Source organism: Moschus berezovskii, chromosome 1 (genome assembly GCF_049115385.1).
Source record: "Moschus berezovskii isolate FMDL1 chromosome 1, NW_MosBer_1.0, whole genome shotgun sequence".
NCBI classification, from domain to species: Eukaryota; Metazoa; Chordata; class Mammalia; order Artiodactyla; family Moschidae; genus Moschus; species Moschus berezovskii.
In genome coordinates this window covers 91,515,979-91,534,008 of record NC_142460.1, presented here as the reverse complement: position 1 = coordinate 91,534,008, position 18,030 = coordinate 91,515,979, and the positions used below count along the sequence as shown (strand labels likewise).

The 18,030-nt window shown below is 36.0% G+C and overlaps 1 protein-coding gene across 2 annotated transcripts in view; it reads left to right on the top strand.

Annotated features, from left to right (window-relative positions):
• The window catches only part of SNX4 (sorting nexin 4), a 54,311-nt gene that overhangs the window by 10,641 nt on the left and 25,640 nt on the right, over positions 1 to 18,030 (top strand). For both annotated transcript variants that reach the window (XM_055398189.2, XM_088837725.1), the window contains exons 2-6: positions 2,777 to 2,898; positions 6,848 to 6,983; positions 7,061 to 7,210; positions 7,664 to 7,711; positions 15,560 to 15,615. In XM_055398189.2, the coding sequence (XP_055254164.1) occupies positions 2,777 to 2,898; positions 6,848 to 6,983; positions 7,061 to 7,210; positions 7,664 to 7,711; positions 15,560 to 15,615 (512 nt within the window). The remainder of the gene's footprint in view (positions 1 to 2,776; positions 2,899 to 6,847; positions 6,984 to 7,060; positions 7,211 to 7,663; positions 7,712 to 15,559; positions 15,616 to 18,030) is intronic.

Here is an 18,030-nt window from a genome sequence, read left to right as displayed (position 1 = left end):
AGGGCTCTAGAGTGCAGGCTCAGTAGTTGTGGCACACAGGCCTAGTTGCCCTGCAGCATGTAGAATCTTCTTGGACCAAGGATCGAACCTGTGTCCTCTGTATTGGCAGATGGATTCTTATCCACTGAGCCACCAGGGAAGTCCTTGCAGTATTTTAAAACTTATAGTAGATTGATTTGGGGGTTTGCCTGGTGACTTAGATGGTAAAGAATCTGCCTGCAATGCAGGAGACCTAGGTTTGATCTCTGGGTTGGGAAGTTCACTGGAGAAAGGAGTGACAACCCACTCCAATATTCTTGCCTGTAATATTCCACGGATGGAGGAGCCTGGGGGCTGTAGTCCATAGGTTTGCAGAATTGGGCGTGACTGAAGTGACTTGGCACACACGCACACAGATTGATTTTTACTCATTGAATTGGAAATAAAAAATTTCATCATCCTTTTAAATATGTCCATCTTTTATATTTATTTGGTCTTAAGTCAGGTAGGAAGTAGTGATTCACCTATCAAGCATCTACATTTGGGATGTTATTCTTTGAATGTAAGTATGAGATATGAGTGTAGCATCATTCTTTAATGATGTTCTTTACTCTGATGAGAAGTCCACAATTAATACATCCAAACCATTGTGTTTCACCAATACAACATTGTAAATCAGCTGTGCTTCAATTTAAAAGTAAATACAGAAAATATTATCTCTCTTTAAAATACACTGCTAGTCTCATCTTCCAGTCATCAAGTTTATCCATTTCTAAACCTTTTGAATGTGTCCTTCTGACGTTAGTTATGTTATTCTTGACACTGTGTATACTTTGTTATGATAGTATTAGCAATTTTATATCATCTACAATCCCTGCTGATATTTTTGTGTGCCAGTCTTTAGCTTTTATGATAGTTGATTTTATACTTTTATTTTTCCCTCTGTGTAATTATTTGGATGGCATAATGGGGTAAATTTATGATTCATGTGCACTATCTTTTTGGTGGCAAATAATTTGTTTTATCAGTTTTTGATTCTAGAATTCAGAGAATTTTTCGTGAAGTACATGCTGGCAAATCAGTGCTTGGGACAAAAATTTTTTATGTGTATAATCTCAACCAGTGAGGGCTTCATAATCCTGGATGTTGAGTGGTTTATGCTTATGTAATTTGAGCTTTGGTTGAATGACTTTTCTCTTATTTTCTCTTTTAGACATGAACATATAACACTTTATAAAATTGTCTTGTTTGGCAACAGAGTAGTTTTGTTTTGGGTTGATTTTTAGTTCTCTGTCCTTTGTGTTAGCATTTTTACCTCCTTCATCATTCTTCAGTGTTTTTGGGGTACTTTCTAAGCATGTCATTCATCTTGATTCATCACTGATTTAATTTTGTGTATTGTCACATAGCTTATTCTGTCTTCATAGCACACAGATTTAATTTCCTGTGTAAAGTATCATCATGGATTTTTATTGCACACTGTTTTTTCTTACTTGTGGTATATCCATCTTTTTACTTATATCTCTTCTTCACAAACTACCCCCAATTGTAATGCAACACAATGCTTTTTAATTTAAACCCACCTCTGAACTTCGAAAGGGAGAAAAAAAAAGCAAGGGAACAAAAAGAAAAGCACAGCAGTTATCTCATGGCCTCACTGTGTCTTTCTTGTTTAAACTTGGAGCTAGTTTGGGTGTATTCAAGACCCTTCTTCAGTGACAGGACTTCCCCCGTGGCGTAAAGCGTCTGCCTACAATGCGGGAGACCCAGGTTTGATCCCTGGGTCAGGAAGATCCTCTGGAGAAGGAAAAGGCAACCCACTCCATTACTCTTGCCTGGAAAATCCCATAGATGGAGGAGCGTGGTAGGCTATAGTCCATAGGGTCGCAAAGAGTCGGACAGGACTGAGGGACTTCGCTTCACTTTCTTTCTTCAGTGGCACAGAGAGCCTGTGAACCACCAGTGATGTTGTTTGGCATTTTCTTTGGTGCTTTGATACAGACCTGGGGATGATCTAGCAAGAAAAGAAAGAAGTTTCCTGTTCTTAAAACCTGCTGTCTCCGATAGACAAGGTCCTGTGAATAACACAGGGAACTCTATTCATTATCCTGTAATAAACTATAATCACAAGTAATATGAAAAAGAATATATATTAAAGAATATTTTTGCTGTATACCAGGAACTAAAACAACATTGTAAATCAACTATATTTCAATAAAAAAATGAATAAATCAATAAAAGCAATATTTATAAAAAAGAAAAACCTGCTATCTCACAGTGGAGCCTGTTAACCATTGCCAAAAAGTTTAGGCAAATTTATGATCAAATATGTGACGGCTCCTTCTTTTATAAAATTAACCTGCTTGCTGAAAATCTCACCTATTGTCATATATAGCATTTTATATTTGATTTGACTGGTAAAATAAAAAGATGTCAGTATTGAGGATCATTCATCTTTGTAAACAGTGTTTTTAAATATTTTCTTATGTATTTCTGTATAGGTTTATTCTTGGTCATTTAAGTGATAAGTATGCTTTTTATTTTGATTTTTTTCTCCTATAATCATGCCTACATTTTAATAATTAAATCTATGGCACTTGCTAAAATAGCTTCTGGAAAAGTTTAATGTGCTACATGCTGATAAAGAGAGGCATATCATTTGCTGATGTCATTTAGCAACCACTAGTAATGATATAAAAAGTAAACTGAGATATATACTAATAGTGGATTTGATTATAATAGCTGGGTTTTTTTCAGTATAATTTAAAAAGTTTTTTGTTGTTCTATTTTTATTCAGATGACAGAAAATAATTTTTCGTTGAAGAAGATAGAAATTAGTGTTTCAGAAGCAGAAAAGAGAACTGGAAGAAATGCCATGAACATGCAGGAAACATATACTGCTTACCTCATTGAAACAAGGTGAGTGATGAGAATTATGTCAGAGGTAAAGCTTTGGTAGCTGTTGATGCAAATTCTGTTGTATAATGGAATCATTTACAGGTCATTTCTTTTTGTTTCTTTACTTTTTAACAGGTGACCAGGTTTTCTTTTACTCTGGTACTCTTAGTAGCTAAATTGGAATGTATTTGTTTTGGAGGGAGAACAAAAGTTACTGGATGTTACTTGACGCTTGCTTTAGTGTCAAGTAACATCCAGATCCCATCCACATCACAGGCCTGCCCATGTGGGAGACACAGGTTCGTCCCTGGTTTGGGAAGATCCCACATGCCTCAGAGTAACTAGGCTCATGTGCCACGACTACCGAGTCTGTACGCGAGAGCTTGGGAGCCATGAGTTCTGAGCCCACGTGCCACAACTACTGAAGCCCGGCCCCTAGAGCCTGTGCTCCACAGCAAGAGAAGCCGCCATGCACTGCAACTGGAGAGAAGCCCACCCAGCAGGGAAGACTCAGCACAGCCATAAATAAAATTATTTATTTAAAATACTTACCAGAAAAGTCTTTTACTTCATAAGGGAAAAAGTTCAATGAATTAGACTGTTTTGTCCAGAGAAAAGCAAGGGATGTGTGTGTGTGTTCAGTCATGTCTGACTCTTTGTGACCCACCAGGCTTCTCTGTCCATGGGATTCCCAGGCAAGAATACTGGAGTGGGTTGCCGTTTCCTTCTCCAGGGCCTCTTCCTGACCTACGGATCGAACCCATGTCTCTTGTGTCTCCTGCATTGGCAGGTGGATTCTTTACCACTGCACCACCTGGGAATTTTGCTTATTATAAATAGTTTATATAAAGACTATACCGACAAACTTTTCTTTCTGTGGACTGAGGAGAAATGCTTTCAGTTAAAACAAATGGTGGGGGGAGGCTTCCCTGGTAGTCCATTAAGCTCCAATGCTTCCAGTGCAGGGTGTGCAGATTTGATCCATGGTTGGGGAAATTAGATCCCACATGCTGTGCAGTGTGGCCAAAATATAAAAAAATTAATAAAAAAGTATGATCCATATTTTTTAAAGAAAAGTAGAGGGACTTGCCTGGTGGGTCAGGGAAGTATCCTGCCTATATGCATATATGCATATGTATCAGATTTTTATTTTTATTTATTTTATTTATTTTTTTCAAGGTTTTCCATCTTTTTTTTTCAAAAACAATTTTAGGAATCTTTACTTAAAAACAACCTTATCTTAACAGAGAGATTTTTAAATTAATTTAAAAAAAAATATGGTCCCATGAGAGTTGTTTTTTTTTTAAGTTAAATTAGCCGTTTTAAAATATCATACTTTAGAAATTTGTATTGGCTCTTGCTTTTTAAGTAAATTCTTAAATTTAAAACTAAAAAGGACATTTTTAGTGTATTCCTGTTTCTTCACCCAGTTTAACAATGAAATTAGTTGTTGATTAGCTTTACTGCTAGAACAACCTCTTGATTTCAATAACCTGGAATAATTTATAGCTGTTTACTCTTTATTTATTATAGTTGTTTACTCTTGACTTTGAAATGAATAGAGAATTATAATTTGAAAGTTGGAGTTAGAAGTGACCATACGTGAGTAATATAGCTAGCCTCTGGATAAATATCTAAGTGGATCATCAGGAAATAATGTGGTACACAAAAGGATGTTGAGTTGACTTTCACACTTACATTTCATTTATTTTAAAACAGTGATTCTTAAACTTTAAAATATATAGGAATCACTTGGAAAATTTGTTAAGCTACAGAATTTTGAGTGGGGTCCAGGAATTAACATATTTTAAGCTTTTAAGTTCCAAGTGTTTTTGAAGCAAATGAGCCATGGACCATAGTTTTATCTTTCAAATACAAAAGCTTTACATTTTAAGATAGTCAAATTTATCTTTTTTCTTTATGGCTTGTGTTTTCCTTGTCTTAAATTCTTGCCTATCCCATATCATGTACATGCCCACTTTGAGAAATACTGTTTATAAATAGATTATCTTGTCAGTACTATAACTGACCTTCAGCAGCCACAGAACCCTGGAATTTATTAATTTGGTCATGTAGAATTCTTCCTGTAATTCAGTGTTATGCAGGGTATCTTGGACACTATGAATATTGTTGAGCCTTGACATTGACTAAAAGTTCAACTTTATCACATAGCTCATCTACCTACTCTGTGGACACAAGAAGAAAGTCAGTTTAGCAGTTGCCTATTTGTTACAATTTAATAGGCTAAGGATTAATAAGGCTAAGGTCATTGATTTTAATTTCTCCAGAGATTTTTATGTTTTCCTGTTCATAAAGTATGAACCCTTTTAAAATAGGTAAGAATATTGTATGTATTAGTAGGTAAGAATGTCTCTTTGTCTTGGGAAGCTATATGATGTCTTTACTTGATTCTTCTCGTTTGTAAAGCAGGGCTAAAGATCCTATATACTTTGTCAAATTAAATGGTTTAAACAGTTTAATTTAAATATTGCATGTGAAACCAATTATGTGCTAATAAATATTTGTTAAATGATTAGATGAATGGAGTAGTTTTGTGGTCCAAAGAAAGTCTTCTCTATGCTTTTAGGTGGTGGCTTCCGCTGACTTCTTTTTGTGGCCTTTGAAATAAAAGCAAAAACAACTTGTAGCTCTTCTAACAGCCTTTAGGTGTACTGCCTATAGGCTATATTTATCTACTTTTTAGCAAGATTTGGGCTCTCTTGGTAATGATTTTGAATAATCTGAAACTTGATATTAACCCAAGGTATTTTTTTTAGCTGAAGTTGAAAATCTGAATTAAAATAGTTTTAGTCAGCTAATGGTTATTAAAATGAATTATCATTTAATAATCCTATATCTTGCCATGAAAGCCATTTGTATATTTTGAATTTCATATTATGTTTCCTTTTTTATTAATATACAGGGAATTAATTTAGCAAACAGTATATAAATGATAAAAACATTGAACATCTTGTGTTGAGCATGGCATGGTGTATACATTTTCTCAAGACTTTATTCTGAGACTGGTTTAGCCTCTCTGCCTTTATACTGTACATGTACAAATGCACATTTCAGTTATATGCATGTTTCTTGGAGGACCTGTAAGTTATTTTCAACTAGGAAATGGGAAGGTTCAGATAATGTTTAGAAGACTGATGTTTTCTACTAGTCATGCTAGCAGAAATCATAAATAGTCAAAATAATTTCAAATATTCTTTTTATGATTTTACCCAGCTTTCCCCCAAATTGAACTTCTATGTGGATGACTCATGGCATTGCCTATAGCTCTTTATATTAAATAAAAGACTAGAATTGATTTGTTACATCCCTTTTTGCCACTTTTTCAGAGTTAATTGACATTTTACTTTTGTGGATCTTTTCTGGTACTTGGATGCATCTGATTCATTGATGTTAAATTGAGGGTTTTTTTGGTGTCATGGTCTTTGGCATGAATGTTGTTCTCTCACTGTGGCAGGAGTTGTTCTTTCATTGTGGCAGTTAAAAATACTTTTTTCTTTAATGAAACACTGGTGAAGCCAGACTTTCACTATATTGTAAAGCCAGCCATTATGTTATGAATTATTTTACATTGAGGCTTTTGTTGAGAAGAATATTCCTAATATGACTATTTCTTTCAAGTTCAAATAGGTTTTCTGTAATGGAGGAAAGTGGTTAGGGGTGAGGGCTTGGGAATCAGATGGATCTGAGTGCTCTACCCACAGATCTTTGTGATTGAAGGAAGAGCATATACCGTGCAGCTGCTTCCTCATCTGTGAAATGGGGACAGTAATCCCTGCTTCACCAGGTTTGTTGTAGGAATTAAATAATACATGAAAAGTTCTCAGTGCCTGGTTCATAGTCCTCCTGGTTCATAAGCATTCAGTAAATGGAGTTATCAGTTTTAAAGGAGGTCATATGCATGCATTTGTATTTTTAAAAAACACTAGAAATCTTATTCTGTCTTTTTCAGGTCAGTTGAACATAGTGATGGTCAGAGTGTCCTAACAGACTCACTGTGGAGGCGGTATAGTGAGTTTGAGTTGTTGAGAAACTACCTTTTAGTTTACTATCCACATATTGTTGTGCCACCTCTACCAGAAAAAAGGGTAAGGAGTGAAATGGTGGTGTAGTTTAAAAGTAGTTAGCATTGAGACTATTCTTCATGATTGTTTTGTTTATCTAGGCAGAATTCGTTTGGCATAAACTCTCTGCTGACAACATGGACCCGGATTTTGTGGAAAGACGACGAATTGGTTTAGAAAATTTCCTCTTGAGAGTTGCTTCACATCCCATCCTTTGTAGAGACAAAATCTTCTATTTGTTTTTAACACAGGTATTTTTCTTTTATTTAGTCTTTTAAAAAATTTCGTTTGACTTGGGATTTTTAAAATTTTAAATTGTGGAATGCTTCTTCTTAAGGATTCTCATGGAGCCGCCCTTTGTTAATTTATATGTATTTCATGGTTTGTTTTGTTTTGAATTTCCAAAGTATTATATCATTCTTTTGGCTAACATTTTTATAGTTAAAGATACTAAAGATGGTACTTTTTGTTATCACTTAAATGGTATCAAAGTTAGTCTTTAGTTTTTTGAATCCTGGATCTGTAAAATCTTGCTCTGGTAATCTTTTGGAACCTGGATTGTATGTGTAATTTTGCAGTGAAAAGAATTCTTTTTAACCCCTCTCTCCCATCTTCCGTGAAAGAACAGAACAATGGGTATTTAATTTGGGATGTTACGTATGAGCTATTTTACAGTGATATCTAAAGTTATCTTTAATTTTTAGGAAGGCAACTGGAAAGAGACAGTAAATGAAACTGGATTTCAGCTGAAGGTAAGGGTAATTGTATGAAATAATTTGTCATGTCCGTTTACAGTTTCTAGCACAGTGCCATGCCTTAATGGGTACTTGCTATTGATTGAATGAGTGAATGTTGGAAATAGGCTTTACATCTAATATCACTGGTAAAGTTTTTTAAGAAACAATGCAGTTTATTTTTGATTGGTGTAATTTTTGGTAATAGTGAGACTATAATGGGCATATTTATGTATAAATTTAATTCTCTTGGAAAAGAACATTTTGAAGCAATAATTTAGGTATAAGCTATAGATTTTCCCCACAGTATAGTCATGTTATGCTTTCTATGTTTTTTTCTTTCCTCTGTCCTTATCACTGTCATTTTCAGTGGTGCCCGCATAATTGCTTACTCTATTAGATAGAAAAGACACTTACAAAGCGTTGAACTTAGGCTTTCCTATCTTAGTAGGCCTAAAGAGTAGCCATCAGTCATTCTTATTTTGTATACTGAGTCATGGTGGCTAGTTTTGAGTGGGCATAGGATTCATTTTGTATCAGTGATACAGGTTTAATTAGATTTTGATTGCTTATCATGTTTGATCATTAGAATTAGTATTTGGGAATGGAACTGTTACCTAAAAATTAAAGAGCATGTCAGTCATAAGATGACTACCCTCACTCTACTCTGCTCTCCCTTCCCTCTTGTTTCCAAAAGTAATTTAACATTGCAAATTTTTAAAAGTTTTTATCTCTTATGTAAACAGAATAAGTAAGAAGAAAAAGTATTATAAATTTATAAAGAGTTTATATGATACTACAATAACAGAAGTTCAGTAGGTTTAGGCAGCAAACACAGAATGTATTTACAGTAATTTTAAGAACTAGGGATTTATGCATTGGCATGTAGGTATTTTAATTTTAACACAAAAAGACAGGAGAAGACATTTTTTTCTGCACAGAAAATATAATTAATTATCTAATTTTGTCATAAACCAATTTTAACTTACTGGTTAAACTTATGAGTTATCTGAAACTTCAGATAACATGAAAAAATTAGTATTTTCTTAGCTGTAACTCACTATGGTGCTCAAAAAGAGAATAATGGAATTTTAAAGATGATTTGAAATAACTCTGAACTTTAAAAAGTTGTTTATATTTTGATAGAATTTTATGAGAACTTGTCCAAGATTTCTTAGGAGCTAATAATAAAGAAAAGAACAAACTAAAAATTTTTTTTGGTGATGTCTTTTTATATAATAGAAAATTTAAAAATTTGTAGTCGTTGATTTAGTTATTATTTTAGTAACTGGTTATCAGTTGTTTGTCCTTAGCGCAGTTTTTGGCCATAACTGGGTGGCCTTGAGAAAATTCATGAATTTCCCCATCCATTTAGACTACTCTGTTCACAGAGTGCTTTGAATCTTGTGTGTAGGTGCTAGCTAAGTGTTTAGATATAATGTTGTATATTAGGGTAGACTCATTGGAAAAGACTCTGATGCTGGGAAAGGTTGGGGGCAGGAGGAGAAGGGGACGACAGAGAATGAGATGGCTGGATGGCATCACCGACTCTGTGGACATGAGTTTGAGTGAACTCCGGGAGTTGGTGATGGACAGGGAGGCCTGGTGTGCTGTGATTCATGGGGTCGCAGAGAGTCGGACACGACTGAGCAACTGAACTGAACTGGCAGTAAAATCCTAGTTTCACTTTTATAAAATCTTTGAAAGGTAATACTGTGTACACAGTATTAATAATTTGAAAAGTAGGAATTGAAATGGACTAGACATAAGATGTATAGGGAGAATTTGGAAACACTCTTAAGGAAACCTTTTGGAGTAACACATGCATGTATGTGCATGCATACATTCAAGCATGTACGTGCATCTGTGTATATCTATATATATAGAGAGAGAAAGACTCACTTCTCTTATCTGGAGGTTGTGTATTTGGTAGTTAAAACTAACCTGATCACAGTCAAAAGGTGGGATTTAGAACTGACTTCTGAGATGTTCAAATGGATGTGACATAACTTATGCTTACAGATATACTTTGGTCCTTTCAGGTAGTGTCCACTTAATTTTATTGTAGTTATCCCAACAAACTTGACCATTTTTAGTCTGCAGCCTACTAGAAAGTTTTAAAGGTCTGAAGGTGGATACTGTTGGAGATAGGCATACTGTGACAATAGAGAGAATTGACAGCTGAGCCTGCGGTAGAGTATAACAATGCTGTGAGAGTGAGACACTGCAGTACTGGGGTCTGTGGCGTGGTGCCAGATCCCCACACACCTTTGTAGCCTCTCGGGCTTCATTGCGTCACAGGTGGATTCAGTATTAGTTGTTTATAGTGGTTACTTTAACGCTTCCAGAAAAGGTTGAATTGCTGGCTGAGTACTTATAATTCAGTGTTTTTTCTTCTTCTTCTCCTTTTGAGCATGCAACTAATTTTTTGATGTAAAAAAATTTTTTTAAATTCAGTGTTTCTTCAAGTGTGGTCAGTTGGCTTCATGAGTCTCAATTTGTTGGGATTGTTCAGAATACTGAATCCTATAGTTTATTGAAAACATATCGACTCCCATGGGCCTGCTGCTGCTGCTGCTAAGTCAGTTCAGTCGTGTCCGACTCTGTGTGACCCCATAGACAGCAGCCCATCAGGCTCCCCCGTCCCTGGGATTCTCCAGGCAAGAACACTGGAGTGGGTTGCCATTTCCTTCTCCAGTGTGTGAAAGTGAAAAGGGAAAGTGAAGTCGCTCAGTCATGTCTGACTCGTAGCGACCCCATGGACTGCAGCCTACCAGGCTCCTCCGTCCATGGGATTTTCTAGGCAAGAGTACTGGAGTGGCTTGCCATTGCCTTCTCCGCCCATGGGCCTAAAACTTGACAAACATTGTTGTAAGATGACAGATAAGAATGTTTTTAGGAAGATAATTGTAAAAGATTCAAAATTGGTAAGAAAAAATAGTTGAGAACCAAAAGCAGCATTTTGTCTGAATTCATTAATATTAAATGTTTACTATATGCTTAAGCACTGTACTCTGATACAGTGTTCATGTTTTTTTTGCTGGCAGTTGCTTCATTACCTTTGAGGTTAGTTCAGTATTATCCCAGCTTTTTAGGTCAGGAACTTAAGAAAGTGACTTAACCCACGGTCATATAGTTATAAGTGATAGAGGCTGAATTCAAGTCCAGGCCTTCTTAATTATTATCCTGTATTACTTATCTTTTCACTAGCTACTTGTATAATTAAATGTATATAAAGATGGTTGGTAAAGGACTGTTGGAAACTATATTTCAGTGAAATGAGATTGTTCTGAGTCAGACTGGAGCTAATATAGTGTTAAAAGTCAATAATACTGAAATTAAAAAAAAAGAATATTTGAACTTGGCTATTAGATTGTCATCATCAAATTGAAATAATAGCTTTAATTTCTCCCTTTTAGACTTGTTTAATCTGTAGTTTGGGCCTAATAGTTTACGTTTTCTTAAATATTTTTAGAGTATTATACTCAGCAGGATAATTGTAAAAATTTAGTTTTATAAAAGTCCATGCTTTATTTTTTTTTTGGCCATGCTACATGACTTGTGGAATCTTAATTCCCCAACCAGGGATTAAACATTCACCCTTGACAGTGAGAGCACAGAGTTCTAACCACTGTACCGCTAGGGAACTCTCTCCCCTCCCCCCACCTTCCCACTCTGTTCTCATTTAACTCAAATATGAGCAACAGACTTTTTCATCAGTGTTGTATATTGACATTCCTTCATTTTTCTTGAATGTCTATATGATACTCCTGTTAATTCACTGAAGGGAGAGCAGAGAGTTTCTCTTTAGAGTAATGAACATATTAACTAGTTACTTCAGTTTAAAGAAATACCATTTTAATTCAGTTACATGAAAGTAAGTGTCATCCATATGCCCAAATCTTAAATGAATTTAGGCTGACTGGGAAGTATCTAGAACCTTGTTTGTTGCTTGGAGCAGGAACTGCCAGAGACAAGACCTGAGCCTTTAGTATCTCTGCTAAATCTGGAGATTCCAGATGCTAGGTACCTGCAGACTGTCAGGTACTCTTCTAGGTGCTGTGGATCCAGCTGTGAATAAGCTGGAAACATTCATAAGTTATGGAGCTTATACTGAAGTAGTTGAAGACTTTAACATCTATTTAAGATACTTTGAAAGTTATAGATGATAAAAAAGGAAACAGTTATCATTGTGAGATAATATGACAGCTGGAATTTTTTCCCCAGGGATTATTTTGAGATATGACAGTATAATTTATTGTTCAAATGGAGACAGTTTTGAGAATAAAAAGGGGCTCTGCTAATAATTAGGTTAGGACAGCAGGGGTAAACTAGTAGTACTGTTCTGGGCAAACTGGGTCACGTGGTTGAAGAGAACATTTGAACTGAGACCTGAATAATGAGAAGCCTGCAGTGGAGTCAGCTTAAGGGGTCAAGGAAGAAGAATGTTAGAGACAGGGCAAGCTGGTAATGGTTTACTAGGTAAGGTTTGGAGGAAGATAAGAATCTGAAAATGAAATAGAGGAAAGACAAGGTCTAGGACAAGAGAAGTATAGTATGTAATAGGAATTGGAAGGGGAAAGGGAGGTGGGGATTAAAGAATATGGGAAGATAGTAAGTTGGGAATGTGGAATAGTCGGGGTTATTTTTTTTTTTTTTCATTCATCCAGTATACTTATTGCATGTTTTTCTTGTGCCAGGCATTGGTAAGTGTTGGGGATACAGGAATGAAAATGCAGTTTATAAAGGAGTGCCATTGTGGCTATTATGCAACTCTCAGGGCCCTATTCACATTGTGTTTTTCCTTGTGACTCTTATGTTTTCATGGACTCTTATATTTTCCTAGCTGGAAACAAGCAAACAACCCAGGGGATTTCAGATAGTGCTGTAGTAAAGGAGACAAAGTAGGGTGGTATGAAACAGTGGTGTAAAGGCTTCTTTAGATATTTAGTGGGGAATCTGATAAGATGGATGAACGGTAACCTGTCAGATTTGGGTAGGGCTTCCCTTGTGGCTCAGCTGGTAAAGAATTCGCCTGCAGTGTGGGAGACCTGGGTTCAATCCCTGGGTTGGGAGGATCCCCTGGAGAAGGGAAAGGCTACTCACTCCAGTATTCTGGCCTGGAGAATTCCATGAACTGTATAGTCCATGGGGTCGCAAAGAGTTGGACATGACTGAGTGACTTTCACTTTCACTTAGAGATCTAGCTTTGGGGAGAGGTTTCTGATTTGATGATATTTTAGGCAGTTTCTCTTTTTATGGAATCTTGTGAAATGATGAGCAGATTGAGTGGGGTATTATGATGGGCTGACCTGACAGTGTTTGGTAAGCAAGTTTAGGATGGTGATGGTTTACATTTTATATGCCTTCTATAGTGGTAAATTTTTTTGGGCTCCAAAATCACTGCAGATGCTGATTGCAGCCATGAAATTAAAAGACGCTTACTCCTTGGAAGGAAAGTTATGACCAACCTAGATAGTATATTAAAAAGCAGAGACATTACTTTGCCAACAAAGGTCCATCTAGTCAAGGCTATGGTTTTTCCCGTGGTTATGTATGGATGTGTGAGTTGGGCTGTGAAGAAAGCTGATCGCCGAAGAATTGATGCTTTTGAACTGTGGTGTTGGAGAAGACTCTTGAGAGTCCCTTATACTGCAAGGAGATCCAACCAGTCCATTCTAAAGGACATCAATCCTGGGTGTTCATTGGAGGGACTGATGCTAAAGCTGAAACTGCAATACTTTGGCCACCTCATGCGTCGAGTTGACTCACTGGAAAAGACTCTGATGCTGGGAAAGGTCGGGGGCGGGAGGAGAAGGGGACGACGGAGAATGAGATGGCTGGATGGCATCACCGACTCTGTGGACATGAGTTTGAGTGTACTCCGGGGGTTGGTGATGGACAGGGAGGCCTGGCGTGCTGTGATTCATGGTGTCGTGGAGAGTCGGACACGACTGAGCGACTGAACTGAACTGAACTGATAGTGATAAATTGGTAATATTAAAAGTAAAAAATAAATTGGAGGTGTTCAGTATGAGATTCAGAAAAAGATCCACGTGAAAATTTTATTTTACTGATGTGTTTCATGTAATTTCATCCTTATTTAAAGAATCTCATTTGCCTGTGCCTATAAAGTCATTAACACATTGGTAATTTGAAATCACTTAACACAAGGGAGTAATATATGCCTTAAATTCATATATGCTGTAATTGAAAGGACTTTCATATGCATAAGCTCCTTTGCCCTTCAGATGTAAGAAATGTCAAGAATTGGTAAAATATCCATTTATTTATTAAAAACTCTTTTTGGGGGGAGCCATGCCACACGGCATGTGGGATCCTCATTTATTGACCAGGGATCCAGCCTGTGCCTCCTGAATTGGAAGTGTGCAGTCCTAACCCCTGGACTGCCAGGGAGATTCATAAAATATACCCCATTTTAGAAATAAGAGAATCCCCTGAATTCAATGACAACTTAAGCTTTAGATATTCTTGATAGCTCTTTGAATTGCTTTTGGTCTAAAGTTTTAGGATGCTGGATTTGTGGAGTGGTGTATTTATTGCAGGTTTGTTTTTTTTTTTAAGCTGTGTAATCTGGGAAGCCTTAGTTCTGGTTTGTTTGTTTTATTATTTGGGGAGTATTTGTAATTAGGGTTTGTAAGTTGGAATGACAGAAAATATTCAGGATGATTGGTATTTTCAAAACCAAATCATGTTATAAAATTGTGAACCGATTGAGCTACACCTTTTGTGAATCCTATGTTTTTTGTGCCTTGATCAGGGAAAAAAATACATTTATGTATATATTTTAAATGAGGACATAGACAAAGAGGAAAAGATTTGGATATATTAACTATAAGTTTATACAATGAAATTATTATTTAGTGTTGATCCCTCTGTCTCTCCTTTGAAATAAGGTAGAAATGAAAGGGTTTCCCAGGTAGTTCAGCGGTAAAGAATCCGCCTGCCAACACAGGAGATGTGAGCTCTATCCCTGGGTCAGGAAAATCCCCTGGAGAAGGAAATGGCAACCTACTCCAGTATTCTTGCCTGGGAAATCCCATGGACAGAGGAGCCTGGCTGTCTGTAGTCCACAGGGTTGCAAAGATTTGGACACCACTTAGCGACTGAGCAGCAACAGAAATAAGTAAAGGTTGTTTAAAAGTTGTGTTGTAATGTTTTTTGTCAACTAGAAAGGAATTAATTTGATGTCATCTAGCTTGTTTTCAGAGAAGGCAGTGGCAACCCACTCCAGTGTTCTTGCCTGGAGAATCCCAGGGACGGCGGAGCCTGGTGGGCTGCTATCGGTGGGGTCACACAGAGTCAGACACGACTGAAGCGACTTAGCAGCAGCAGCAGCAGCTTGTTTTAATTTAGGACAGGCATTTCCATATTTCTTTCTTTTCTAAAATACTGATCATGAAAATGAGAAAAACCAATGTACATTTGGTTTAAATTCCATCTGAGAATGAGCACCGGTAATGCACAGGATTCAAAGCAGTAATTTTATTTAGTTTATATGTGCAGATCATTGTTTTCCTTGATTTAGAGAAAAAGTAAACTACTTTTTGACACAACCTATTCTGAGTTATAATAATGCAGAGCTGTATGCTTGCTCGCCTGTTGGGATTTACAGTTGTTTTACTTTGGTATCATTGAATGTCATATATTCAGTTTAATTTATAATATTTTTTGCAGTGTTTAAAAAATAACTACTAGGTGTTTTTTGGGTTATGTTTAATGTGTTTGACACAAATAATATAAAGAAAAGTATACTTGAATAGCTTAATTCTAAAGGGAAAAAAAACTGTTTGGATTTATACCCTGAAATGTAATTGTATTAAGTGAATAAATTATTTTTTCCAGGCAGACTCCAGGTTAAAAGCGCTTAATGCAACATTCAGAGTGAAAAACCCAGACAAGTAAGGTTTTGTTTTAATAACAGTTATAATGTGGTTTTGAATGGTGCCTATCAATCTATTTAATTTTTCATTTCTGAATGTATGCACTTTATTTGCTAAATATTTTAAATAGTAATTCACATTAGTGAAATCCTTTTACAGTCTAAAACTGATTTTGAAATCTGATAATTTTATTGGGATTAAGGTTGTAAGTAATTGAAGTTTTAGAAAATTAAGCCACTGCTTTTTCCTGAAAGGATTTATTAAGTGTTATTGAAGGTATCAGAAAAATGAGGAAAGTAATTTTCATTTCATATAAAATAGATTTTCTTATTAGACTTTGTCAGATATGTACAAAACTCAAGATAATATATTATCTATTTAAATAATAAACTATCTACTTTGAATGCCAAGAAAACTTGATAAATGCATACTAGTATAATAATTTCTATATTATTATTAATAGCTATATCTATATGACAGTTACCTGACTTCATTAATGTTAGTTTGGACTTTGTGAGAGCATTTCTATATTAAAGGGAGCTGTGTATTCAGAAATAACTTTCCGGAGGGTGGAATCTGTGTATTTAAGATTTGGTTTTGCTCATTCTCTAAATTTGGCAGATAATTCAGGCTCTTCATCATATGGACCTTTGCCTGAAGCTTAGTTCAGCTATACTTTGCAATTAGAAATGTGCTTAGGTAGATGGGGTTTTTCCATACTTGGTGACCAGGTTTACAAGATCTGTTAGAATTTCTCTAGTCAGGCCTTCAAGCCTTAACTTCTACATAGTGTACATTCTTAGCAGACAAAGGCCAAGTTTGCATAGTCTGATAGCCTGTTATGCTGATTTGCATAAGCCATAACACATTAACGTAATGCCTCTACTTTTTAATATAACTTTTGAATATAAGTTATTCCTTTGGAGAAGGAAATGGCAACCCACTCCAGTATTCTTGCCTGGAGAATCCCATGGATGGAGAAGCCTGGTGGGCTACAGTCCGTTCCGTTCCGTCGCTCAGTCGTGTCCGACTCTATGCGACCCCGTGGACTGTAGCCTACCAGGCTTCTCCGTCCATGGGATTCTTCAGGCAAGAATACTGGAGTGGGTTACCGTTTCCTTCTCCAGGGGATCTTCCCGACCCAGGGATTGAACCCGGGTCTCCCGCATTGGAGGCAGACGCTTTAACCTCTGAGCCACCAGGGAAGCCCACACTCCACGGGGTCGCAAAGAGTGGGGCACGACTGAGCGACTTCCCTTTCACTTTGAATATAAGATGTAAATATTAATAATTTAAAGTTTGGCATTTAGGAAATTGTGATGGTGACCATTGAGGTTTTCACTTTTTAAATAGACTTTGTTTCTTAGAGTAGTTTTAGGTTCCGAGAAAAACTAAGTGAAACGTCATACAGAGCTCCCATATCCCCTCTGTCCCTATACTTGCACAGCTGTTCCTGGATACACACAGCCACCCCTGTTATCCCTTTCCAGTGTGATACCAGGCTGATATGATTGATCAGCCTGCATTGACTCATCATGATGCCTGTCAAAGTGCACAGTTTACATCAGGGTTCACCCTTGGTGTTACATGTTGTATGGGTTTTGACAAATGTACAGTGACATGTATGTATCATTATAGCATCATGAAAAGTATTTTCACTGTGCTGAAAATCCTCTTTGCTCTCCCTTTTTATCTCTTCCTCCCCATAACCCTAACAACCACTAATTTTTTTTACTGATTCCATAGTTTTGCCTTTTCCAGAATGTTATATCATAGTACAGAGCATTTTCAGACAGACTTTTGCTTTACAATATGCATTTAAGATTTCACTGAGTTTTAATAAAGGTTGTGACATCCATAGTATATAAGAGGTGTTGTCTAGATTAAGAACTAAAATTATGTCACCTTCCAAAAAAAGCTTTGGAAAATGTAAGCAGTAGAATTTACGACATTGGTGAATGTACATTCGTTAGAGGAACATGTAGATGAGACAGTTCATATTAATATTTTAATGTTACTGTTAGTCAGATTTTTTTTATGTAATAAAAAATGTATTGTCAATTGTATGTTCGTCTTCCCTTTTCTGACCTACCATCTTTTCTAGATTGCTAAATTTTATTTAATATCCATATTATAGAATTTTAAATGTGATATCTTCAATAACATAACTGGGCAGTTTTTTGCTCCTAAGTTCTTATTAAAGTATATAATTAGTATATAAAGTATATAATTAGTAATAGAATTTGCCTTAAGTTTTAGATTAGAGAATTATCTATATCAGTCATTGTAACAGATTTTTAATATATAGAATCTCTGTTCTAGGTCTAGCTGGCCCAGTAGATTATTTATTATTCATACTATTACTGAAATGGTTTATATCACTAAAACACTTTCTTCCTGTTCTTTTTTAAAATCTAGAACACCAGAAAGAGT